This window comes from Balaenoptera ricei, chromosome 10, assembly GCF_028023285.1.
Source record: "Balaenoptera ricei isolate mBalRic1 chromosome 10, mBalRic1.hap2, whole genome shotgun sequence".
Taxonomy (NCBI): Eukaryota; Metazoa; Chordata; class Mammalia; order Artiodactyla; family Balaenopteridae; genus Balaenoptera; species Balaenoptera ricei.
The window spans coordinates 61,288,069-61,314,496 of record NC_082648.1 but is presented as its reverse complement, the minus strand read 5'-3'; the positions used below and the strand labels follow the sequence as shown (position 1 = coordinate 61,314,496).

General features: G+C 35.8%; 1 protein-coding gene across 1 annotated transcript in view; it reads right to left on the bottom strand.

Moving 5' to 3' along the window:
- Positions 1-26,428, bottom strand: part of TRHDE (thyrotropin releasing hormone degrading enzyme) — a 396,268-nt gene that overhangs the window by 25,447 nt on the left and 344,393 nt on the right. Inside the window, exons 13-15 of the mRNA XM_059936534.1 lie at positions 12,476-12,623; positions 10,499-10,596; positions 9,925-10,032 (exon numbers count right to left, since the gene is read on the bottom strand). Of these exons, the coding sequence (XP_059792517.1) occupies positions 9,925-10,032; positions 10,499-10,596; positions 12,476-12,623 (354 nt within the window). The remainder of the gene's footprint in view (positions 1-9,924; positions 10,033-10,498; positions 10,597-12,475; positions 12,624-26,428) is intronic.

The following is a 26,428-nucleotide window of genomic DNA, read 5'->3' as shown; positions in this document are numbered from 1 at the left end:
TTCTTTTCCCACATAGGTCATTACAGAGTATTGAGTAGAGTTCCTTGATTGAGCCACAGATGTAGAAAACAAATTTATGATTACCGGGTGGGGGGGGGGAAGGGTGGGGGTAGGGATAAATTGGAAGACTGGGATTGACACAGACACACTACTATATATAAAATAGATAACTAATAAGGAGGGCCATTTTTATACACTGTTTCTTCCTCTTAACATCTCCTTTCCCTCTTTGCCTAGTGAACGTGTATCTTTCCTGTAGGCCTCAGGTCAGTTGTCACTCTGCAGGAATGTCAGCCTCACTGACAGGTCAAATTGTTCTTTTCTTGTAAGTCTCCCTCTGGTTCTCAATACACTAAAATCGTACAGTATTCGTATGACATCTGATTAGTCTCAGTCTACCCCATTGGACTGTCAACTTCAAGGAGGAAGAAACTGTGTCCTTTTGCTCATCACTGTATCCCGTGACTTTTAGCCTGACGCCTGTGATGCAGCGGTTACTCAGGGTAAATTTGGTACATGAATCAAGCACTGTTGGAGTCTGAATTAATATCGATTAATCACATTCATAGATATTACTATGGAAAAATTACTTTATTTTAGAAATAAAGCTGAAAGTTAAAAACCAAGTTGACTATGATCCAGCTCTTCCATTACCCAAATGTGACTGGTGAGCTTGGCCCTGAAATGCTGCATCCATCACAGCGAGGGACGCAGCATGTTAAAGATTTTTTGTTTTAGCTTTAAAAAAACTACTGAGGAACAAATTAATAATAAGACGTCGATGATGGTGATGATTTTGAAGATAATTGTGAATTATTCCAGAGTTTCCCACAACACTTTCTGCTTTAAAGAGTCTCTGTGCTGGAGTTATGCAGACAACAATTCATAATGAGGTGACTGGCCATAACTACTAAAATATAAAATACCTAGGGAAGAAAGGTGATAGAAGGAAAGTGTTTATCCTTTAAGGTTTTTTTTTTTTTTCCAAGCATATGATAAAAGTAAACAAAAATATATACCCTTAAGTTTTACATTGTGGGAAACTAGCTGAAAGTACTTTTAAAATCTACATTACAAACATTCAAGTAGGTAATTCAGTATATTCTTCCCCTCACCTCAAAGGGTCTGTTATAAAGAACAATTAAGAGTGGAATTCTCACCCATGGTGCGTGAATTTCTCTATTAACAATGCCTCAACTGTGCACAGTGCGAAATAAAGAACTAGCCAAATAAATTACAGTATAGGATGCTCACGTGCAAGTAAAAATGTGAACTAAAAATACAGGTCAATTAGTTTTAAGCTACTTAACATAATCCACTGGGCCTATAAGTGCCTTTTTCAGCATACTTCCTAAATTCTTATAATTAAAAATTAAATAATTTCTGATACTCTGACCAAAAAAAAAAGCAGTTTCTATGTTTCCATGCCAATTGTTGGTAGGAGGTAAAGAAATACATAACTTGACTTGTAAAAGCAGTATTGCCTAACGTAGAAAAATAATGCTTTGAGTCAAATATTTGAAATGTGAGAAAATTATAAAAACTATTTTGAAACTACTTTAAAAATTATTTTAGATATAAACCGCCTATTTTATAATGCAAGATAGAGGCAAGTAGTTGTAGTTTTTGATGGGAAATGACTTAAAATAAAATTAAGAATTATATAAGGTCTCTGGGGACATCTACAAGAAAAAATTTCAGACGTAAGTTCTTAGACTATATACCATTTTTACATATCTATAGCTATAGATATATCTATATGTTTAAATAGATGCAACTTTTAAAATTTATAGTGGAAAGGATTAATAATAAGTGAAAAATATACAAAAATTGGCAGAAGAAATAAAACTTTTAGAATACACTGAAAATGTTCATCTTCAGGGCCGCTATTCTATGTTGTGATAGCTCAATTCTTAGCCTTGAACTCCCTTCTATTCTCTCCCTGGACAATCTCATCTACTTCTCATCCTTACCATTTCTACCTACATCCTAGTGCAGGGGTCTTCAAAATGAGGTGTTTGTACCTCTGGGGGTAAAGTAAGACTTTTCAAGGAGTACCTAAGGATATGGGTAGCATTATGGTAATCCATTTCCACATTCTAAACTCTTATATAGATAGTTCTTTTTTCATAAAAACCCTTCTCCCACTTTCTCTCACTTTCCAGGAGAGAGGCATATTTCTCATTTATTCATCTTGCATGTTCTGAGGGTGCATTGTACTGCAGTATCAAATAAAGAGAAAATTCTAAATATTGGTGTTGATATCTAGAAAATGAGTTTTCAATTTTTTAAAATCTCTGCTTCCATAAAATTTGAAGAAGGGACTGATCAAGCTGTCAGGTGATAATTAAATTTTGGTGATAGATTACTATGTGATTTTTGGCACAAAACTTGGAAAGATTTTGAAGAATTGTGTTACATTCCTGTAACAAAACAACTTCCAATCCCATCTATTTTCATGTATAAGGTTTTTCAGCACTTTAACATAAAAATATGAATAGAATTGATGGTGAAACTTTCTCATTCTAGCAGTGAGTAATATTTATCTGTGAGTATATAAACTAATTGGAAAAAAGGCCAATTTCAATTTTTACTTTTATATTTAACAATTTTTATTTTAATGTTTAGAAATTATTTACCAAAATTTGCAATGTATTTATGTGATCAAGTATATACAGTAAACAATTGTAATGAAAACCCAATTTAGGGGAAAAAAAACATAACAGGCTTTTATGATGACTTGAAAAAATGTGTGTGTGTATGTCTATGTGTGTTCTGTGTATTTTTTACTGCAGAGAAGTATGATAGGGTGATCCAAGAAAGATTTTCAAGCAAAACTATATTATATTAGAACATAATTTGAGGGAGGAGAAAAGAATAATGTGAAATTTGCGACTAGTAAATAAGAAGATAATCGTATTTTTAAATGTCTAATGATGGTTATAAAATAGCTATGATGTTTCAAATCCACTGTATACATTTAAAGGTCTTGAAAGAATTTTATTGAAAAAAATGTTTATTTACAATATGCTGGAATTTAAATCCTTGCAATTATTTATTTATTTGTTGGTTTGTTCAATAAGTTTATTTATTTTAGGCTGTGTTGGGTCTTCGTTGCTGCGCACGGGCTTTCTCTAGTTGCGGCGAGCGGGGGTTACTCTTCGTTGCGGTGCGCGGGCTTCTCATTGCGGTGGCTTACTCTTGTTGCGGAGCACCGGCTCTAGGAGCACGGGCTTCAGTAGTTGTGGCACGCGGGCTCAGTAGTTGTGGCTTGTGGGCTCTAGAGCACAGGCTCAGTAGTTGTGGTGCACGGGCTTAGTTGCTCCGCGGCATGTGGGATCTTCCCAGACCAGGGCTCGAACCCGTGTCCCCTGCATTGGCAGGTGGATGCTTAACCACTGCGCCACCAGGGAAGCCCCAAAGCCCTCTTGCAATTATTTAAATGTACGATGAAAGTTTTAGATTTAGACTGAAAAATGTCATTTTAGGCAATTCATATGCATAAAAGTTTGAGCCCAAGGGATTATTCTAGTCAATTGTTATCAAATGCCTTCCTTTCTCTTACTTTTTATATTAACTCCTGTCACTCTTCCTTCCTCAGTCATGTTCAAATATGTCCCCTTCACTTCATTTCCAACACCAGCACTCAGGGCCGGAAGTCTTCCCTGATCTCTCTGATCTGGTCAAATTCCTACAGGACAGTCTCTCAGAACACCACAGATCTCTTCTTGGTTGCACTCACCTGAGTTTCATTTTTAGCTTTATGTGATTATTTTGAACAATTTCTGTCTCCCTCCTACACTCCCTCCTTGCCCTTGCATTCATCTTTAGGATGGGTAAGGGCACGGACCACATATTCTCAATGCCAGTCAGGTAGCAGGGGCTGGCATTGCTTGAATGAAGCAATGCTGCCTTCCAAGTGTCTAGCACAGTGCCTGATACATCGTAGCTGCTCAATACATACTTATCGAATACATGAATGAACATATATCCCCCTTTAACTGTATAATCAAAAGAGAACCCAAAGTGGACACATTGTGAGGAAACTGTATGATTTATGTGCAAGCACAGTCAGTGTGAAATTTTGGACTGTTGGAGCTTATGGAAGCACTAGAGATTTGTTCTCGCTTTAGAAACAGGGTTGAAATTTGGAGCCATTAACAGACTTGTCTTAACCCACAGCTGCCTAATGACAAACAAGGAGCAAACCTAATTCCTCACCCCAGCTCACTGGAGGTTTGGGCAGCCCTGCCCTTTCCACTACTCCACATAGACTCCGTGCTGTGTTCACTTGTCTGCAACAGAACAACGCTGGTATCTGACCACTAAAATGGCAGATCTGGCTGGTATAACTTTACCCTATGAAAACTTATAGTAGGTCAATGTACAGTAAAAAAAATACAAAAAGGAGTGTTAAAGAGCAGAGGTAATAGGACCACAATAACTTGGAAACATGGGCAGTAAATTAGGATCTATGTTTTCAGGGAAGAAAACATGAGGTTTCTGAACCGAACATGTACAGACCATAATGGAAAGAGCCCTTTGTCCCTCCACCTTTACGTTCTCACATAAGTAAAGCAAATAATGATGGATAGAGAGCAGACACAAAGGAAAGGAGCTTAACTGGAGCTCTTTACACTATGAGATTAAAAAAACGCTATGCCTGGTGGAGGGACATGTACCGTAAATAGCAGCTGATTAAGGGGAGGGAAGGAAATGTAATATTTACCCAGAGGCCAAGACAGGCAGTATTTCTTAAAGCAGGGAGAAAAGGGCAAACGTCCCCCTGCTCCTAATTGAGAGTCTCTATGGTAATGTTTTGTTTTTTATTTTATGTTACAGGTCACATCCTTATATCCTCAAAACTTATAGAGAGCTAAGTCTAATATTGAAGGCATTCTATAAATGTCCTATTCTGTTCTATTCTACACTGTTCCTACTTTCCCCATCTAAAATTCATACCACTCATTACTCGGGAGGGCGGTCAAAACAAGTATTCAATAGCAGGCAACTTCAAAGATGATTAATGTTGTATAATTTCCTATAAGGGTCAGATATTATATAGGCATTCTTTTACATAATTCTCACTACTTGTTTGGTTGTTAGTAGTACTGCCACTTTTCAGATGATGAAACCAAGTGATTTTCCTAAGTTAATTTAGTTGAACAGCTGCAATCTGATCATGGTGTCTTTGACGCTGAAGACCATAACCGTTCCTAACACCAACGGTTCCCAAAGTGTGGTCCCCAGACCAGCAGCAGCAGCATCACCTGGAAACTTGTTATAAATACAAATTCTTGGGCCCCATTTCACCTACTGAATCAGAACTCTGGAGGTGGGGCTCAGCATAAGTCCCCCCCCGGTGATTCTTGTGCACAATCAGGTTAGAGACCACAGGCTTATACAGTGTAGCATAAAACTTTTGCCTACACTCACTGCAGAGAGTACTTGAGTTCTCTTGGCTGTCTTTTTTGCTTCTCTTTTTTTTTTGATCATTTTTGAACAAACATCTATTTACTGATGTATGGAAATTTGATATACCACCACAGAATTACCGGCAGTAGGGGTAGAAAGTAGACAGGCGAGGGACGGAAGCCCAGATCCGCCACCTATTGTTATATAATCTTGGCAAGTTGCATAACCTTTGTAAGTTTTGGATTTGTCTTCTGTAAAAGTGAAAATAAAAATGACGAGATCATGCACCAAAAGAACTTAGCCCAATCCTGAAATGTAATAAATACTCAATAAAATAGATATAGTTTTCATTATGATTATCATTGTTAAAGACAACAATATTGGTAACATTATAATTAATTGCATGAGTAGTGAAGCTTATTATTGCAGTATTATGTATGCTGCAAAGCTCCAGAGATTCTCCTCTACTTACACATTTTATTATAAAATGGCCTTAATTTTTTCAATTTCAAAATGAATTTCCAATTAATTTCAATTCACTAAACATTTTTAATTTCCCACAATGTACAAGGTATTCTGCTCTTTTAGGGTATCTTTTAAGTAGGGTATTGATACCAGTTATCAATTTATATGTTAGGTAATGGATATCACCATTGAATACTTTTTTTAAAATTAAACACTTTAAATCTTTACTGTGTCTTGGCTTAAAGCTTTATTGGAAGATTGGGATTGACATATACATACTACTATATACAGAATGGATAACTAATAAGGACCTACTATAGAGCACAGGGAACTCTTCTCAATACTCTGTAATGACCTATATGGGAAAAGAATCTGAAAAAGAGTGGATATATCTGTATGTATAACTTATTCACTTTGCTGTACACCTGAAATTAACACAAGACTATAAATCAACTATACTCCAATAAAAATTTAAAGAAAAGAAAAAATGTATCTTTTCACATTATTTGAAAAATAATACATTATCACAAAATTAAGAGGCTGTGTCAATTGTGGACACATTTAACTTCAGGTTAAATTTTTATTCAAAGAAAATCGCATATTGCTCTATTGAGACCCCTGGACAGTTAACTGTACAATCTCAACAGTGTTTTAATACAGACAGTTTCAAATAATAATTCACTTGCAGTAAAAATACATCCCCTCTATTTTACTCAGTGAAGCTCAGGCCAATTAGTTCTTGTTTATTTGCACCAACCAGTGAAAGAAACCAATTTCTGTCCCTTTTATTATGCCTTTTATCTATACAAAAAGACTATCATCTTTTCTGTCTTTGGTTTTTAGAGTGAAATTCTCAGTTCTCACTACCTCCTCTCGTAGCTGGTGTTTTCAAGATTTTTTAATCATTTGTATTGTTCTCTACCGAATGCTTGGTGATTTGTCTCTTTTCTGAAATGTGGCACTCTGCTGAACTTAGTCCCCAAACCACAGACTAACAAGATGGGAACATAGCTCAATCTGTCTGTATGCATGACATCACCATTACAGTTCAACACACTGTAGCATTTGAATATTTTAACAGGGCTCAGAATGTCGACTCATTCAATGTATCATCCACTGTAATTCTTGAATTTTTCTCACTGTTGCTACCATCTCTAGCTTTTCATTGCACATTTTGGTTCCATTACCCTGCCCTGCACCAACTTTCCATTCCATTTTCCTGAATCCAATGCCACCTATTCGACCTATATCCCCAGTATATCAAGATCAGGCTGTATAGTAACACAGCACCCCAGAGGTTGCAATCCCTGCTACTTCTACGACTCTTTGTCCTTTAGATTTACTAGCATAAATACATAGCATCTCTCCAACCAAAATATTTTAGTATACAACTACATTACCCTTGGAGGGTTTTTTCAGATGATTTTTAAGGTTCCAGTTAAACAAAACCAAGCAAACAAACACAAAGCTTACTGGTCTGTTACTTCAGGCACATTTAAAAAGAAACCTAGCCCTCCCCTTAATTGACTCAATTTAAGAAAGTTAAACTCAGCACCAAGAACAGGAGTACATTATTGTTTTATTATTGAGCTGTCATCCCCCAAATATAGATTAAACCTCTGATCTTCACACACAGGTAGCTCAGTGAGTATCATGTACCCTCCCTGCAGGAAGTCACTTGTGTATGCTGAGCCGTGTCATATGGTTGGTCGGTTGAGTAAACCTTAGTAAACACAGCGCTAGTTTCATTTAGCAGGTTTACTTGCCCAGTTACAAAAGAAAGCAAAGAGGAGAATATGAAAATGATGAAGGAAATAACAAAAGAACCTTAAAATATTAGGCCCCAATTTAATTATTTTACCACGAATAAATGGCAGGGTTATCAAAACTGAAATGAGCTGACACTTTCATTTATAAGAGAATTATGGAAGTGATTGATGGTTCAAACTCACAAATCAAAATTGCTGCACTCCTTAAACATCAATCCATGTGCCTTCCTTCTGTCTGGAACCTGCATCCACCCACCTCACATACTCATACACACCTACCGCTGCCTCACTCAGCCCTGTCATCTGACAAAGTCCTACTCAACCTTCATGAGGAAGAATGCAGTGTCTCCAAGGCGGTGACCTCTCCCTGCTGTGTGTTCACACTCTGTCTCGTGCTTAGTTCTCGCTTCAAAGTACCACTATTTGTTTATAGAGCTGCATCTCCTATTCATTTTGAGCTCTGCCTCTTCTCTTTGATTTTTGGTTACCAGCTGCTATTGAGAATCACTCAATAAAATTTTGTTAAATGAATGAATTATTTTAAAAACAGATTTTCCCCAATAGCTATATTTTTAAATGTAGAAAGTGATGTCCAGCTTGAATAGTGTCTAGGGAAATTGTGGTAATGCAATGGTATAAGTTCAATTTTAATACAATGGCAAGAATATATGTGAGTATGGGTATATTCATGAAAGGGTTCAAAAACAGCTATCAGCTCTGAGAAAAGACATGTGTCTGTAGCCAAATAAAACAAAGAGTGAAACAAAAAACAAAGGGGAGGAAAGTTGAGACCACAATCTTCAAATAGTATATATCACCTTTTTTTCCTCAAATGTATATATGATTATATATCTTAATCAAATTTTGGATGTATTGGTTTTGGATAAATGTTTAAGTTTTCATAGCCTAATTAATGTGGTAGAACTGAATGAGGTGGTAAAAAATAGGAAAAATGTTTTATAACATTTTAAGTCTGATATAATAACTTCAGAAGACTTAGCAAAAAGGATAATCATTAGTCCAAGTTTAACACATGAATTTGCTTTAGTTCTAAAGAAGAGTGATGAGGGATTTAATCACTGTCTTCAAGTGTATGATGGTTCCATTGAGAGATAGTAGTGATCAAATATTTTCCTTCTTAGCTCAGTGTACGACTAAGACCGATTAACTTAAAGAGAAAACAGGAAAACTCTAGAGAAGGTGAGACGTTCTGACTAATTACTAAGTAATGCAGTGAAAGATTTCCCTCACAGACTTTTAAAGCAGGAGACCTACCTTTTGCTCTAGATTCAGGTACTAAATTTAAACTTAAACAACTCTCAGCAAGACAAATACCAATTTGTTCCATAAACAGATTACACTGTCTGTGGTTCTCAATGTCTCTTCTACAACAAGTCTCTTTCTCTGTGGCTCACGGGGTCATCTCAGTCACTCATATCAGGGACAAGCCCCCTGTAGCACGTAAAATAGAATCATCTGAACAAATTGTTCCCTAGCTCCTCATTCTCTGATGGGACTCTCTTTAACACGGTGGCCAAAGACTGGAGAGGAGTGATTATAAATTGCCCAAAGCATAAAAAGAAATGGAATACAATGATCCTTGGAAATTCAAAGACACCTAAAAAGGTTTAGAAAACTATAGTGAGAAGATCACTGGTCTTTGATTATTTTATACACTTAATATTCTTTTCATTAACATTAACAACTGACATTTAGTATAATATTTAAATCAAAAATAATACTATTAAATATTTTTAACCTCACATTATGTATTAAAATACTGTTCTGTGAAATTCCAAGATACAAGTTTAAGGTTTCTGTCAAGGGTCACTAAAAGAGTAAAGGTTTTTCATAACCTTTTTGTTTTTAGTTTTTAATGTTAACATTTGCTATGCTACTTCATTTATATCAAATGCTCACAGTTGTTTTATAAATAAATACCACAACCTTTCTAAAGAACCTTAGAGTCTGACCTAAATTTAATTATTTTGTTCTCATGGGATAGCAAAGCTATCAAAATTTAAAATAAGGTGACACCCTATATTTGAAGAATAAGTCTGGATTAAGAAAGGTAGTTTAAAACTACATAAAACATTCCAAAGGTACGTGTATTGTGGCTTTCATGCTGCTGCTTTGTAAGCTGTGAACCTGAAACAAAGTTTTGCAGTGTTTTTTTCTTGTCTTGTTCTTCTCCAGTTGATAAATGGAATGCATCCACTGAGAATCTGAAAGCAGTATAAATCATATCAGAAATACAGGATTTGGTTCAACTTACCTGTTTCTGTTGCTGGAAATCCAATCTGAAATAAGCGTTGATGCCTGTTGGTGACAGTGCTTGTTGCCAAAACTACATGCTAGCATTATAACTTCTCTACGTAGCTCTCTGGGTATCATCAAAAGGAAAAGAAAAATTAACAAACAGTGTTAATATCTAGAGAGAAAAGGAAACTCGTTACACTACATTGCAGTAGATAAGTAAATAATTAGCACAAAATTAATTTTCAGATATGGAAATTCCATTTTGCTGAGCAAGAGATAACTAAGCAGGGTAGAAGTTATTCATAAAGAAGTCTTCTCTGGAAACAGTACTATAGTGAGGGGTATGGGTTCAGATCTCAACTTTACCAATAGAGGCAGATCTTAAATTAAAACATGGCAAAGAAAAGCCTTTGTTCTCAGTACCAGGTGGTGGAAACTGTGTTGCCCATCAGAAGTCCTCCCAGGAGAGGGAAACGAAAGATGCAGAATGAAAGAAAGATCGTCTCATGCTGCTAAAGTCACAATGGTTTTAGTGGTGTGTTACTGTACAGTTCTGGGGGAAAAAAGCAAATGAGAAAATAAAACCATACTCATGTTGGTAGGCTGCTTGAACAAGAGATCCATTAAAATTGCTTTTTGGCCAACCAAGCTTGATGTACGTTGTTGCAACTTGCTTTAAAATATATTCCTAAATGGGGGGGGGGGTAGGAGAAATAAAGATAATATCATTTTCAAATCGCTCCATGCTGACAATTAAAATTATACAGTAAAATTAAAATATTTTCTAAATGAACCAACTTTGAAATATCAGTAAAATTATGGGCATGGTAATGCTCTATTATAATTTTATTCAACTTGATATGTCAAATATAGAAAATTAGTGTAAAATACAGTTGCAACGATGGAAGTCTACTCTTTACTTCCTACTGAACAATTAAGTAATTTGCACTATTAAATATTTGAGATGATAATTTTTGTAGCAGAACAAGGAAAGTGAGGAATATTGATAATGAATCCATACATACATATATACAAATGTATGTAGATATAGTTTATGAAAATGAGCACCTAATATTTATGTGTTTTATGTCAATAGACCATATTTAATGCAAAACTGTTCTATAAGCCCAGTCAATAGCCTAGCCTTTTTGAACCTGATGTACACAGAACACTCTTTAGTAAAATGATGTGGTATTTCAAAGTCAAAATCCATTCATCTAATGATATATTTAAATATCAGTAGCAAGGTAAGATATGCTCTCCTCACTTTAATGTGGTCCTTGGATTCTGTCAATGGAACGAAAGCACTGAAATTACAGTAAAAGCAATTCTTAACTTTTATTGAAAATGAGGTGTCTGACATGATATACTCTTCTAAAGTACAAATATATACAAAAATGTATTTTACTTTACATAAGTTTAATATTGCAGTGTCTCTGTGTTAAGAAGAAAAGAGAAGAGTAATAAGTCCTTCTCCAACATATAAAAATTATACCATAACTGTAATGATACATTTCCATGCATGTCTGTTTCAAGGGCTTAGACAAAACTAACAACAATGAACAGTCAAGCCAGGATTATTCCCATTAAAAAAAATATTAAAACAGAGGTGCTTTCATGTAGGTTTAGGATAAAGTAGAAAGAAGCAACTGTTATGGACATCACACAGTTTAGATGGCTCTAATAAACAGATTTCATGTCACAGCAATCTAGTCTCGAGTCATTCCAAATGCGTAGGTTAATTAGCAGAGCCAGTATGTCATAAATTAGGATGATTTTATAAGACACAGGGCAGAGTCTTAAAATAACTAACAGGAAATAAATAGTGCCCAAAGGTGATGGGAGTTACAGAGACATATTCTCATATGCAAAGCTTCACTGGTGATAAGAAATTTTGGAATCAAAAGCTCATTAGCAGTACTTAATCCTAATCTTATTCAAAATGATTATTACATTAGATTAGGTGGTGTCAGCCGTGCAATTCTGGTTTTCCAGTCTTCAAGCTTAGAAAATCTGGTCAGGTAATATTTTGGAATGTTTGTCATGTCTTCAGGTCTATTTGGATTATCTATTGTTTGCTCTCTTATATCCCCTTGGACCCAATTATGAATGGGCTTTTGCCTCGATGTTGATCTTATCCTTGTTAATTAAGGAAGTGAATTGAATTTACTATGCCCTTTTGGTTAAAAATAATGACTAAGAATCTTTACTGAAACTGTCTATATTCTGTGAAGATCTTTGCATCCCTCTCCCCAGGTTAAGTCCTTTGCGAACACAGAGCCCTTTAACTCTAGGGAAGTAAGTTTGAACTTTAAGGATGTGCCATGTGTATTTGTTCTTAAATTCTGAGGCATTTAAGCTTAATTGACACTTTTAGGCTAGAACAAAAAGTAGCATGTATTACATTTCTTCTTCAAGAATTTGCCATTAGTGTTGCACAGAAGATCAGGACAAAAATAGCACAAATTAGAAGGAAATAAAATAACTCAGGATCAGTTGAATATAGTAGATAATGAGAAAACAGATTATCTTCTGAAAATAAGAAAGAAGAAAATATATCTTTTTACATTGAAGACATTGTACTTCTCCATGCGGTCCAGTAATTTATCTAGAGGATAAAGAGCTCGGCTGGCGGCGTGCCAAGGAAGAAAATCCTTCTCCTCAGACAGGTATCTGATAATCTCCAGGGGAATATTCTGAGGCAAATAGCCAGCTCTGCACAGCCAAAAAAGTTAATGTTAATTATATGCAGAAAAGATACATGATGATGCAAAAATGAAGATTTTACTTATGCAAATAAAAGGCAGAAGGCAAGATTCATCACAGTATAAAGAAGCCATACTCAGTACTATAAAAATAAAATTACTCATTTTTTAATTATAGTCCTACTTAGGATGCCAATGTCCCTTAATATATACAGAGTTGGAGAGTTAAAAATTTGAATGAACACAAAAATATCAGAATGCATGTTTTTAAAAAGGAAAGAATTGTGGAATTTGAATAAATCAACTCTAGGTATTTTCCTTCACGGAAACATTTCAGCAGTCACAAGTAACTGAAAATAATTGATTACTGAAATGAAATTCTGGTTTCTCAATGCATTCTCTTTACTTTTCATGTAGCTCTGTATAATGATATTTAATCCAGGCTGTTTTCAAAAGGATAATCAAATTAAAATAGCAATTTACAGTTTTGACTGTATTTATGTTACATTACCACACAAGCATTTTTCAAACCTTCCTGTTTAAAAAAATAAATGCTTTCTATAACACCTATGAAGATCAGAGTTAGATTTTAAGTTCAAATTACAAAAATGTTAAAGAAATAGACTCTTCCCATTTATTACTTTTAATAGATGCTGTGTCACTGTGGGGACCAATGTCAGATTCTTTGGGAAATATGAAACTGTAGCTTTTTAAAGCTATCTGAACACATGCTGCCCACATTTAAAGAGGGTATATCCAAAAAAGGATCCAAAAAGAAGTGATTACATATAAAATCTACAGTAGATTGCATATAAAATCCTTGCAAATCAAAGCAATGTAAATGACAATACACAGTACATTAAAAGATGGCCTTAGCCTTGATGTCCCTGACACTATGTATTTTGCTGAATTTTTTTTACATTAATAATCAACTGAATGCAGACTTTTAACACAGGGGATAGGTAAATATGAAAGCAACCAAAGCCCGGTTATCTTCTTTATCTACATTTCACATCATTATTCTTTGTGGCATCACAAAATTAGATGGACCTTTTTATTTGTGTTTGGTAGAAGGCGGACAGGGAGAGAGCAAAGCCTTTTCTCATCTTCATTTCGAACAAGTTTGCCAGATTATTTAGTCTTTACTTGTGTGATAAGCAAAAACTACTCTAAAGACAAATATTAACTTGCAGCTGTGTTTATAATGTTCATAATAAAGACCAATTCTGAAGATTATTGGATTTAATAAATGAACAAGCATCACTCTAATGATTTTGGTTCACTCCTGGTATAAGATCAACCACAGTTAATGTCTGACATAAACAAGAATGATAAAAATCACCCCAAATTTCTACATTTCCACAAAATTTCCTAGAGTTTGTATGATTTGGACTCCATCTAGATGTGTGCCACTTTTCTTGTACAGTTTCCATTTTATACATCCTTGCAGAAATAGCATGAAATTAGGCTAAGGCAGCAACAATTAAATAAGAAACTTCTTATTTTTGCTAATGTAGCACCATAATAAAACAGTTAAATTTTGCTTACAAGGGTTTTAAAAGTAATGATTTGGTTTTTTTCCTTAAAAGTAACACAGCTTCCAGTATTTCAGATTTCATAATTTGTTTCCCCTGAACTTTTAATTCTAGATATTCATTAGCATGGTGGTCATAAATTTGCCTCCCCTAAAATTATGTAATCCCCATGCCATGGATTATATAATTTTAGAGTTGAAGCCATTATTCTTTTGTTAAGGAAACAAAAAAAATAAGGTATTAAAAAAAAAAGAGGGCTTCCCTGGTGGCGCAGTGGTTGAGAATCTGCCTGCTAATGCAGGGGACACGGGTTCGAGCCCTGGTCTGGGAAGATCCCACATGCCACGGAGCAACTGGGCCCGTGAGCCACAACTACTGAGCCTGCGCGTCTGGAGCCTGTGCCCCGCAACGGGAGGGGCCGCGATAGTGAAAGGCCCGCGCACCGCGATGAAGAGCGGCCTCCGCACCGCGATGAAGAGTGGCCCCCACTTGCCGCAACTAGAGAAAGCCCTCACACGAAAACTAAGAGACCCAACACAGCCATAAATAAATAAATAAATAAATAAATAAAGTATTAAAAAAAAAAAAAAAAAAAAAAAAAAAAAAAAAAAAAGAACCTTTAGTATGTAGCTAATTTATTAGGGCCCTTCAAATAAGTTTGGAAAATCAAGAACGGTGTTTGGGTCTATTTTCTCACAGATTTAAACATACTACCTTATGTCAGTTACAATTTATTATGTTTCACTTCTTCTCTATACACGGATGGACATCTTTCAATGACTTATGTTTTGTGAGAAATATGACTACAAATTAAAAAGTATGACAAATAATGTTATGAAAAGAGACTTGGACCCAAGAAAGAGCATGAAACTGAGGACGAGCCTGGAACCATGAGTGCCTCCTGAACAATTAAACAAATTCATCTCTCCAAGCCCCACATACCTTATCTGTGAAATAAGAGGGTTGAACTAGGAGATATCTTTTTTAGCTCCAAAATCCTTTTATTCTAACCTACTTATCTATAATTTAGCCTGCTGAAAAAATTATTACCAGAATATGGGCATAATGTATTTGTTTAAAATTTTGAAAAAAAAACCTTATAATTTTTATATTCCCCACTCTTCAATTGTTTGATATGTTATGTGCAAATCTTCTAAGAGTCAGAGCTTGGATCTAGGTTTTACAGGTCATCTGACACAGTGTTAGAAAATTAAAGCAAAGCAAGCCTAATAGATATTCCAAATAATGACAAGACAAGTAAAGAAAAGTATTCATTAAATGAAGAAATGGAGCAGGTTCTGTTTTGAGTGCTTATACCAAAAATTGCTAACTGCTCACCAAAATCCACGTTCTCCTCTACTTCCTGGAATAGAGTATAATTACTATTCCCTTGGTAGTTATGTGTGGTCACGTGACTAAGCCCTAGCCTGTAGAATATAAGAGTTCCTCACTGTCAAGGTCAGCTCATAGACATCTTTCATTAGCTCCTCCATGTTCTTTTTCCCTAAAATGAATCTTCCAGGGTGACCTTGTATTGAACTCTTGTATTGAACATGTCAGAAACCCACCTGGGTCTCTGGATGACTGCATCCCCAAGTACCAATTCTCACACCCAGTTCTGTTATGTGAGCAGGAAATACACTTCTATTGTTTTTGATCCGAATATATGTTTGGGTCTATTTTTTTTAAAAGCAGTTAGCTTCTCTAATGCAGTCCTCAAATAGAATAAGAAACAGATTACACTCAAATTGCCCTCATTTTGCGCTGTTACAAACATATGTAAGTAATCATCTACTATATAATTCAATATACTTGCATTTAGCCTACTAAATCAAAATATGTAGCTATACTCAATTGGATAATAGGATAATCAGCTTCATTACGAAATTAAGACTTGTAAGAAATAATGTTGGTGAGTAAGTTACCTAGTTTAGATATGTGTTTGTGTAATTGGCTGGTAATGATATCTGTGATTACTACTACTGATAAAGTAATCAATATAGGGGAAGTGTGTGGAATCCCAGTGAATGGAACATGACATTAGCTCAAAGTAATCAGCCCAGAAGGGAGCACACTTAGGGGCCTGATGCTGAAATGCAGTTTCCTTAAATTTGCATCATCACAGGGAAATGTTGCTAAAAAATGGGGGGGGGGGGGTGGAATTAGCAAATTTAAAGAATATTTCATGTATAACTAAATGTGTTTTATTAATCTTTTAGGAAGAAATTGTAGATGATATTTATATTCTCTACTGTTGAGGTGGGGCTTGGCATAAGAAATGAGTTAGGAATCAAGAAAAGACAATGGAGAAGAGAAGCAAATGAGGAAAGTTTAAGAAATGGATAAAAGATTGCCTATTGCACCTATACAGTTCTTCCTCCCATCCCTGCCCCTCCAACACACATACCCTCCCCTTCTCCTTCTCTAATTTATGGGAGCTTGCAATGAAATATATTTTTAGGCATACAAGAGAATATTTTTATAAGAAGGAGATTAAAACCAGACTATATTAACTGATGTTAAAGTGCACTGATCTTAGCTGGCTTTGTTTTCACCTAAGATCCAAAACTACTTTTTAAAAGCTGCTCTGAATTCCTGTGAATGTTAGCTCTTAAATCTACTATGATGGGTGGCTTGTACACAAATAACCTATTTTACCATGATTTTTCTTTAAAAGCCATTGGTTTCTGGGTGTTTGTTTGAAACTTAGGAAAAAATAAAAAGCACAATCTTCAGACTTTTCAGAGCATCATATTCCAGTTCTCATTAATTGAATATTCATTTAAAGCCAATAAATAGCCTACTACATTATTTCACCCTATATGGAGAAGGTACTGTAACTGTCCCTTAGGGCATAGATTTTTAAAGCAATTACTGAAATGCTTAATTAAGAAGTTTACTATTTTATCTATTATTCTTTGTTATTCATTATTAAAAGACTTTAATGTGCTCTTTGTGGGAAGATCCTATGGTGGAGATTGAAAATTCCACTAGTCCTCAGAGTACCATAGAATAAAGAGGAAACTACACAGGAGAGTTATCTGTGTCAACCATGGGTCCATTTGGTCATTTCTTAGAGAAAATAAAGATATGATTCAGGCACTGGCAACTGTTGCCTGCAGCAGAGGTGAAAAAAGGAAGTTACAGTCGGCCCTCCACATCCACGGGTTCCGCATCAGTGGATTCAACCAACTGTAGATAAAAAATATTTGGGGAAAAAAATGCCAAAATTACAGAAAGTTCCAAAAGGCAAAACTTGAATTTGCTGCATACTGACAAACACTTACATAATATTTACATTGTATTTGGTATTATAAGTATTAATCTAGAGATGATTTAAAGTATCCTGGATGATGTACACAGGTTATATGCAAATACTATGCCATTTTATATAAGGGACCTGAGCACTGGAGGATTTTCGTATTTGTGGGGGTTCCTGAAACCAGTCCCTGAAGGCTACCAAGGGACGGCTATACTTACTTGCAGCCCCACAAAATTACAAACGTGAAGTTGTACAAAAAGGAGTCTCATAGTCCCTTGTCCTCCTGTTGCTTTTCTTCCAGGAAGCCCTCTCCCAAAACTGACTTAGGCACCTATTTTCTGACCTCACATAACACCCGTATTCATAATAAATATCATGATATTAATCAGAATTTTATCATGATACTATCTTTCTCACTCACTGGACTTAGATCTGTAAGGAAATGAAGCATTCTTTTTACCCATCTTTTTATCCCCATAGCCTACTGCAGAATCTAGTTCAAAATAGGCACTCAATATTGTAAGTTCAAGATGGCAGAGTAGAAGGACGTGCGCTCACTCTCTCTTGTGAGAGCACCAGAATCATAACTAACTGCTGAACAATCATCAACAGGATGATGGAACTCACCAAAAAAGATACCCTACATCCAAAGACAAAGGAGAAGTCACAGCGAGACGGTAGGAGGGGCTTAATCACAATAAAATCAAATCCCATAACTGCTGGGCGGGTGACTCACAAGCTGGAGAACAATTATACCACAGAAGTCCACCCACTGGAGTGAAGGTTCTGAGCCCCATGTCAGGCTTCCCAACCTGGGGGCCTGACAGGGGTAGGAGGAATTCCCAGAGAATCAGACTTTGAAGGCTAGCAGGGTTTGATTGCAGGACTTCAACAGGTCTGGGGCAAACAGAGACTCCACTCTTGGAGTGTGCACATCAGGACCCAGGGGAAGGAGCAGTGACCCCATAGGAGACTGAACCAGACCTACCTGCTAGTATTGGAGGGTCTCCTGCAGAGGTGGGGGGTGGCTGTGGCTCACCACGGGGACAAGGACCCTGGCAGCAGAAGTTTTGGGAAGTACTCCTTGGCGTGAGCCATCCCAGAGTCCACCATTAGCCCACCAAAGGTCCTGTAGGCTCCAGTGCTGGGTCACCTCAAGCCAAATGATCAACAGGAAGGGAACTCAGCCCCACCCATCAGCAGACAAGCAGATTAAAGTTTTACTGAGCTCTGCCCACCAGAGCAACAGCCAGCTCTACCCACCACCAGTCCCTCCCATTAGGAAGCTTGCACAAGCCTCTTAGATAGCCTCATCCACCAGAGGGCAGACAGCAGAAGCAAGAAGAACTACAATCCTGCAGCCTGTGGAACAAAAACCACATTCACAGAAAGATAGACAAGATGAAAAGGCAGAGGGCTATGTACCAGATGAAGGAACAAGATAAAACCCCAGAAAAACAACTAAATGAAGTGGAGAGAGGCAACCTTCCAGAAAAAAATATTCAGAATAATGATGGTGAAGATGATCCAGGAGTTCAGAAAAAGAATGGAGGCAAAGATCGAGAAGATGCAAGAGATGTTTAACAAAGACCTAGAAGAATTAAAGAACAAACAAACAGAGATGAACAATACAATAACTGAAATGAAAAATATACTAGAAGGAATCAATAGCAGAATAACTGAGGCAGAAGAATGGATAAGTGATCTGGAAGATAGAATGTGGAAATCACTGCCACAGAACAGAATTTTAAAAAAGGAATGAAAAGAAATGAAGATCACCTAAGAGACCTCTGGGACAACAGTAAACGCACCAACATTCCCATTATAGGGGTCCCAGAAGGAGAAGAGAGAGAGAAAGGACCTGAGAAAATATTTGAAGAGATTATAGTCGAAAACTTCCCTAATACGGGAAAAGAAATAGCCACCCAAGTCCAGGAAGCACAGAGTCCCAGGCAGGATAAACCCAAGAGAAACACACCAAGACACATAGTAATCAAACTGACAAAAATTAAAGACAAAGAAAAATTATTAAAAGCAACAAGGGAATAACAACAAATAATATACAAGGGAACTCCCATAAGGTTAACAGCTGATTTCTCAGCAGAAACTCTACAAGCCAGAAGGGAGTGGCATGATATATTTAAAGTCATGAAAGGGAAGAACCTACAACCAAGATTACTCTACCTGGCAAGGATCTCATTCAGTTTTGATGGAGAAATCAAAAGCTTTACAGACAAGCAAAAGCTAAGAGAATTCAACACCACCAAACCAGCTCCAAAAAAAATGCTAAAGGAACTTCTTTGAGTGGGAAACACAAGAGAAGAAAAGGACCTACAAAAACAAACCCAAAACAATTAAGAAAATGGCAATAAGAATATACGTATTGATAATTACCTTAAATGTGAATGGATTAAATGCTCCAAACAAAACACACAGGCTCACTGAATGGATACCAAAACAAGACCCATATATATGCTGTCTACAAGAGACCCACTTCACACCTAGGGACACATACAGACTGAAAGTGAGGGGAGGAAAAAGATATTCCATGCAAATGGAAATCAAAAGAAAGCTGGAGTAGCAATATTCATATTAGATAAAATAGACTTTAAAATAAAGAATGTTACAAGAGACAAGGAAGGACACTACATAATGATCAAGGGATCAATCCAAGAAGAAAATATAACAATTATAAATATATATGCACCCAACACAGGAGCACCTCAACACATAAGGCAAATGCTAACAGCTATAAAAGAGGAAATCGACAATAACACAATAATACTGGGGGACATTAACGCCTCACTTACACCAATGGACAGATCATCCAGACAGAAAATTAATAAGAAAACACAAGCTTTAAATGACACAATAGACCAGATTGATTTAATTGATATTTATAGGACATTCCATCCGAAAACCGCAGATTACACTTTCTCCTCAAGTGGACACAGAACATTCTCCAGGATAGATCACATTTTGGCTCACAAATCAAGCCTCGGTAAATTTAAGAAAATTGAAATCATATCAGGCATCTTTTCCAACCACAACTCTATGAGATTAGAAATCAATTACAGGGAAAAAGACGTCAAAAACACAAACACATGGTGGCTAAACAATACGTTACTAAAAAACCAAGAGATCACTGAAGAAATCAAAGAGGAAATCAAAAAAATATCTAGAAACAAATGACAATGGAAACACGACCTATCCAAAACCTATGGGATGCAGCAAAAGCAGTTCTAAGAGGGAAGTTTACAGAAATACAGTCCTATCTCAAGAAACCAGAAAAATCTCAAATAAACAATCTAACCTTACACCTAAAGGAACTAGAGAAAGAAGAACAAACAAAACCCAAAGTTAGTAGAAGGAAAGAAATCATAAAGATCAGAGCAGAAATAAATGAACTAGAAACAAAAAAAACAATAGCAAGGATCAATAAAACTAAAAGCTGGTTATTTGAGAAGATAAAAAAAATTGATAAAACTTTAGCCAGACTCATCAAGAAAAAGGGGGAGAGGACTCAAATCAATAAAATTAGAAATGGAAAACGAGAAGTTACAACGGACATCGCAGAAACACAAAGCATCATAAGAGATTACTATATGCAACTCTATGTCAACAAAATGGACAACCTGGAAGAAATGGACAAATTCTTAGAAAGGTACAACCTTCCAAGACTGAACCAGGAAGAAATAGAAAATATGAACAGACCAGTCACAAGTAATGATATTGAAACTGTGATTAAAAATTTTCCAACAAACAAAATCCAGGACCAGATGGCTTCACAGGTAAATTCTATCAAACATTTAGACAAGAGCTAACACCAATCCTCCTCAAACTCTTCCAAAATATAGCAGAGGGAGGAACATTCCCAAACTCATCCTACGAGGCCATCACCCTGATACCAAAACCAGACAAATATATTACAAAAAAAGAAACTTACAGACCAATATCACTGTTGAATATAGATACAAAAATCCTCAACAAAATACTAGCAAACAGAATCCAACAACACATTAAAAGGATCATACACCATGATCAAGTGGGATTTATCCCAGGGATGCAAGGATTCTTCAATATATGCAAATCAATCAATGTGATACACCATATTAACAAATTGAAGAATAAAAACCATATGATCATCTCAATAGATGCAGGAAAAACTCTTGACAAAATTCAACACCCATTTATGATAAAAACTCTCCAGAAAGTGGGCATAGAGGGAACCTACCTCAACATAATAAAGGCCATATATGACAAACCCACAGCAAACATCCTTCTCAATGGTGAAAAACTGAAAGCATTTCCTCTAAGATCAGGAACAAGACAAGGATGTCCACTCTCGCCACTATTATTCAACATAGTTTTGGAAGTCTTAGCCACAGCAATCAGAGAAGAAAAAGAAATAAAAGGAACCCAAACTGGAAAAGAAGTAAAAGTCTCACTGTTTGCAGATGGCATGATACTATATATATAGATAATCCTTAAGATGCCACCAGAAAACTACTAGAGCTAATCAATGAATTTGGTAAAGTTGCAGGATACAAAATTAAGGCACAGAAATCTCTTGCATTCCAATAACCAACGAAAGATAAATTAAGGAAACAATCCCATTCACCATTGCAACAAAAAGAATAAAATACCTAGGAATAAACCTACCTAAGGAGGTAAAAGACCTGTACTCAGAAAACTATAAAACACTGATGAAAGAAATCTAAGATGATGCAAACAGATGGAGGGATATATCATGTTATTGCATTGGAAGAATCAATATTGTGAAAACGACTATTCTACCCAAAGCAATCTACAGATTCAATGCAATCCCTATCAAATTACCACTGGCATTTTTTACAGAACTAGAATAAAAAATCTTAAAATTTGTATGGAGACACAAAAGACCCCGAATAGCCAAAGCAATTTTCAGGGAAATAAACAAGAGCTGGGGGAATCAGACTCCCTGACTTCATACTCTACTACAAAGCTATAGTAATCAAGACAATATGGTACTGGCACAAAAACAGAAATATAGATCAATGGAATAGGTTAGAAAGCCCAGAGATAAACCCACGCACCTATGGTCAACTAATCTATGACAAAGGAGGCAAGGATATACAATGGAGAAAAGACAGCCTCTTCAATAACTGGTGCTGGGAAAACTGGACAGCTAAATGTAAAAGAATGAAATTAGAACCCTCTCTAACACCATACACAAAAATAAACTCAAAATGGATTAAAGACCTAAATGTAAGACCAGACACTATCAAACTCTTAGAGGAAAACATAGGAAGAACACACTATGACATAAATGATAGCAAGATTTTTTTGAAACCACCTCTTAGAGCAATGGAAATAAAAACAAAAATAAACAAATGGGACCTAATGAAACTTAAAAGCTTTTGCACAGCAAAGGAAACTATAAACAAGATGAAAAGACAGCCCTCAGAATGGGAGAAAATATTTGCAAACGAATCAATAGACAAAGGATTAATCTCCAAAATATATAAGTAGCTCATGCAGCTTAATATCAAAAAAACAAACAACCCAATCCAAAAATGGGCAGAAGACCTAAATAGACATTTCTCCAAAGAAGACGTACAGATGGCCAAGAGGCACATGAAAAGCTGCTCAACATCACTAATTATTAGATAAATGCAAATCAAAACTACAATGAGGTATCACCTCACACCAGTTAGAATGGGCATCATCAGAAAATCTACAAACAACAAATGCTGGAGAGGGTGTGGAGAAAAGGGAACCCTCTTGCACTGTTGGTGGGAATGTAAATTGATACAGCCACTATGCATAACAGTATGGAGGTTCCTTAGAAAACTAAAAATAGAGTTACCATATGACCCAGCAACCTCACTAGTGGGCATATACCCAGAGAAAACCATAATTCAAAAAGACACATGCACCCCAATGTTCATTGCAGTGCTATTTACAATAGCCAGGTCATGGAACCTAAGTGCCCATCAACAGATGAATGGATAAAGAAGATGTGGTACATATATACAATGGAATATTACTCAGCCATAACAAGGAACGAAATTTGGTCATTTGTAGAGACGTGGATGGACCTAGAGACTGTCATACAGAGTGAAGTAAGTCAGAAAGAGGAAAAAAATATCATATATTAACGTATGTATGTGGAATCTAGAAAAATGGTACAGGTGAACCAGTTTGCAAGGCAGAAATAGAGACATAGATGTAGAGAACAAACGTATGGACACCAAGGGGGGAAAGTTAGCGGGGGTGGGGGGGAAGGTGGGATGAATTGGGAGGTTGGGATTGACATATATACACTAATATATATAAAATCAAAAACTAATAAGAACCTGCTGTATAAAAAAATAATAATAAAATTTTAAAAAATAGGCACTCAATAAATGTTCCTCAAAACTAAATTAAATTATGGTAATAATGTCAGTTCTTAAAAACAAGCACATTTTACAAATATATTAAAACTTAAACAGAACCATATTTTTTAAATTAAGCATTTTCTAAGGTTAAACAATACCAGAAGGATGGAAAAATTCTATTGGAGTGATCTTTGTAGTATTTTTGCTCATCTTGTTTATTAATGATACACATGATAGAAGACAAGAAGGCCATTGCTAACTAGCCAATAGCTTTGAATAAGTTAGCCTATAATAAAGTAAAATAGCTTTATAGCCAGTGAGAAAGCAGAGGCATTATACAACATCTCTATACTTTATTTCTCTGATTAATAAATAACTCTCCTACTCTCCTTTATGTGTTATTTTATACCATGTATTTAAATAAATTGAGGGAGGGCTTGGAAATCTCTTTCTCCTGGTCAGTAAATTGACAAGAGTGAATTACGTGATCTCTAAGTTCCCTCTTTCTGTAAGCATTTAATAATTAAAAATAAAGCATCCAGAAATAATTTTTGCAACTTGTATAGTTCCACTACCACCACCACAACCATCCTTTTTTCTCCACACACAAACTTGTTTCTTCATTTCCCAACATAATTTCTCAAGAAATCAGCCATGATCTAAATTCAGAGGGTCCTCTAGGCACTCAGTAATGTTAAGAAGCAAAGTCAATGTTTGGCCTTTAGTTGGAAAAGTCAACAGATGTTAGCTATTTTCCCCAAAAATGAAAAAGTCCTTAGCTTTACAACCAAAGTCAACTAATTTATTTAATTTTATTTTTTAGAAAACTATCAATTAGTATAAGCTATATTGAGGAATTACTGTATTCCGCCTACAATGCGTTGTTATGGAATGACATGTTTGTTTCAGTTTATCATCCTTAAAAGCTTCAAGATCAGTACTATTATGCCTTTTTTTTTTTAAGATAAAGAAGCTAAAGTTTACAGAAGAGAAGCACCTTGCTGATCTCACCTGGCTAATAAGCGATAGGGATGGAATTCAAAGCCAGGACTGACAAGAAAGCTCCCACTGGTTCCCCTGCATGAGTCTGCCTCCCCAAATCCCATTTGAAATAGGTTAAAGGTTTTCTTTCTCCCTTTCTTTAACATCTGTTTACATGTCATGATCACAGCACTCATCACCCTTAGACCAGAAGTGCAAATAAATAGCTAATAAAATCTCAGGGCTATGAAGGGAAATTAAGCAATATTAGGGAAAGGAGATTTATGGGGGAACAATTTAAATCGGGTGTTTAGGGAAAGGCCTCCCTGAAGACACCTGCATGAAGTGAGAGAACAGGCTGAGTGAATCTGGCAGGAGGCGAATTCTGGTTGAGGAAACAGCAAGTTCAAAAGTCCTGAGACAGGAACAAATTTGGGATCTTGAAAGATAATAAAAGGGACTTTGTGGCTGAAGTGGAATAAGCCGGAGACAAAGAGTAGGGCCTGAGGTTGCAGAGGTTGGTGGTGCTAGATCATGAAGTCTCTAAATAATAAGGGCTTCAGATCATTTTTCTACAGGTGATGGGAAGCCACCGAAAGTGTTTGAGCTGGGAAATGACATGATCTGATTTATATTCTAAAAGGGTGACTCTAGCTGGAAGAGAGAGCAAACTCAAATTGCCACATGGTCTTCCAAGATGAGAATGAAGTGAAATATGATTTTCCAGTTGATCTTCTCTCTCTCACTACACAGACTATGCTTATGAGAAATATATAACCTCTTGAGTGAAATCGATGACATGAAAACAGACATAATGCTTTGTTTTGTTTTGTTTGTAAGGTAGGCTATGCATGCGATTTGTTTTAGAAACAGTTTCTTATGCAGGCATCAGAAAAAAAAATTCCAAAAGCTTATCCATGCATTATTTGTTGTTGCTCAATTGCTAAAAACAGCATCAAATGATATGGGAAGGTCATGGAGAAATCATTTAAGCAATGAACACATTTTAAAAGAATATATAGTGTATATACAGGAAGCTGTATATTCCATTTTGAGTTAATTAGAAGATTTATTCCAGAATTTAAATACAGAAAATAGCCTGAAAGAACACCAGAAAAATTATCCATGTAGCTTATAATTTCCATGGAAAATACAATGCTTAAAGTTCGTATGGAATTCTGCTTTCTGGACAGTGAAATTTTCCAATGCTCTACAGAGCCACATGGGAGTAGGACGAATAAAAATTACAGCATGACTTTGCAGAGTTTGAGTTTACTGACATCAGGATATCAAATCATTAACCTAAAGGCCCATAAATCAGTGGAGCTTCTAACTTCCTATAAGGCTGTTTTCTTAGAGAAATGTGTGAATAATAGGAAACTAGGAAAGAGAAAAACATCACTCAAACCAAGTCACTTAAAAGTAACTGGGTATATCTCCTCTTGTCTAACATTTATGTCAAAGTTTTGTCTTTTATATAGATTTTATTACATTGTATGTAAGTTTATATATTTAACTTAAAGTAATTTTCCATATTATTAGGAATTCCTCATAATTACTTTCAAATTAGTTCTAAGAATATTCTGTTGGGAAGATAAGTGCAGTTCACCATTGTTGAGTATTTTGGGTATATACATTTTTCATATCTTAAGTAACAGACCTATGAACATCTTTG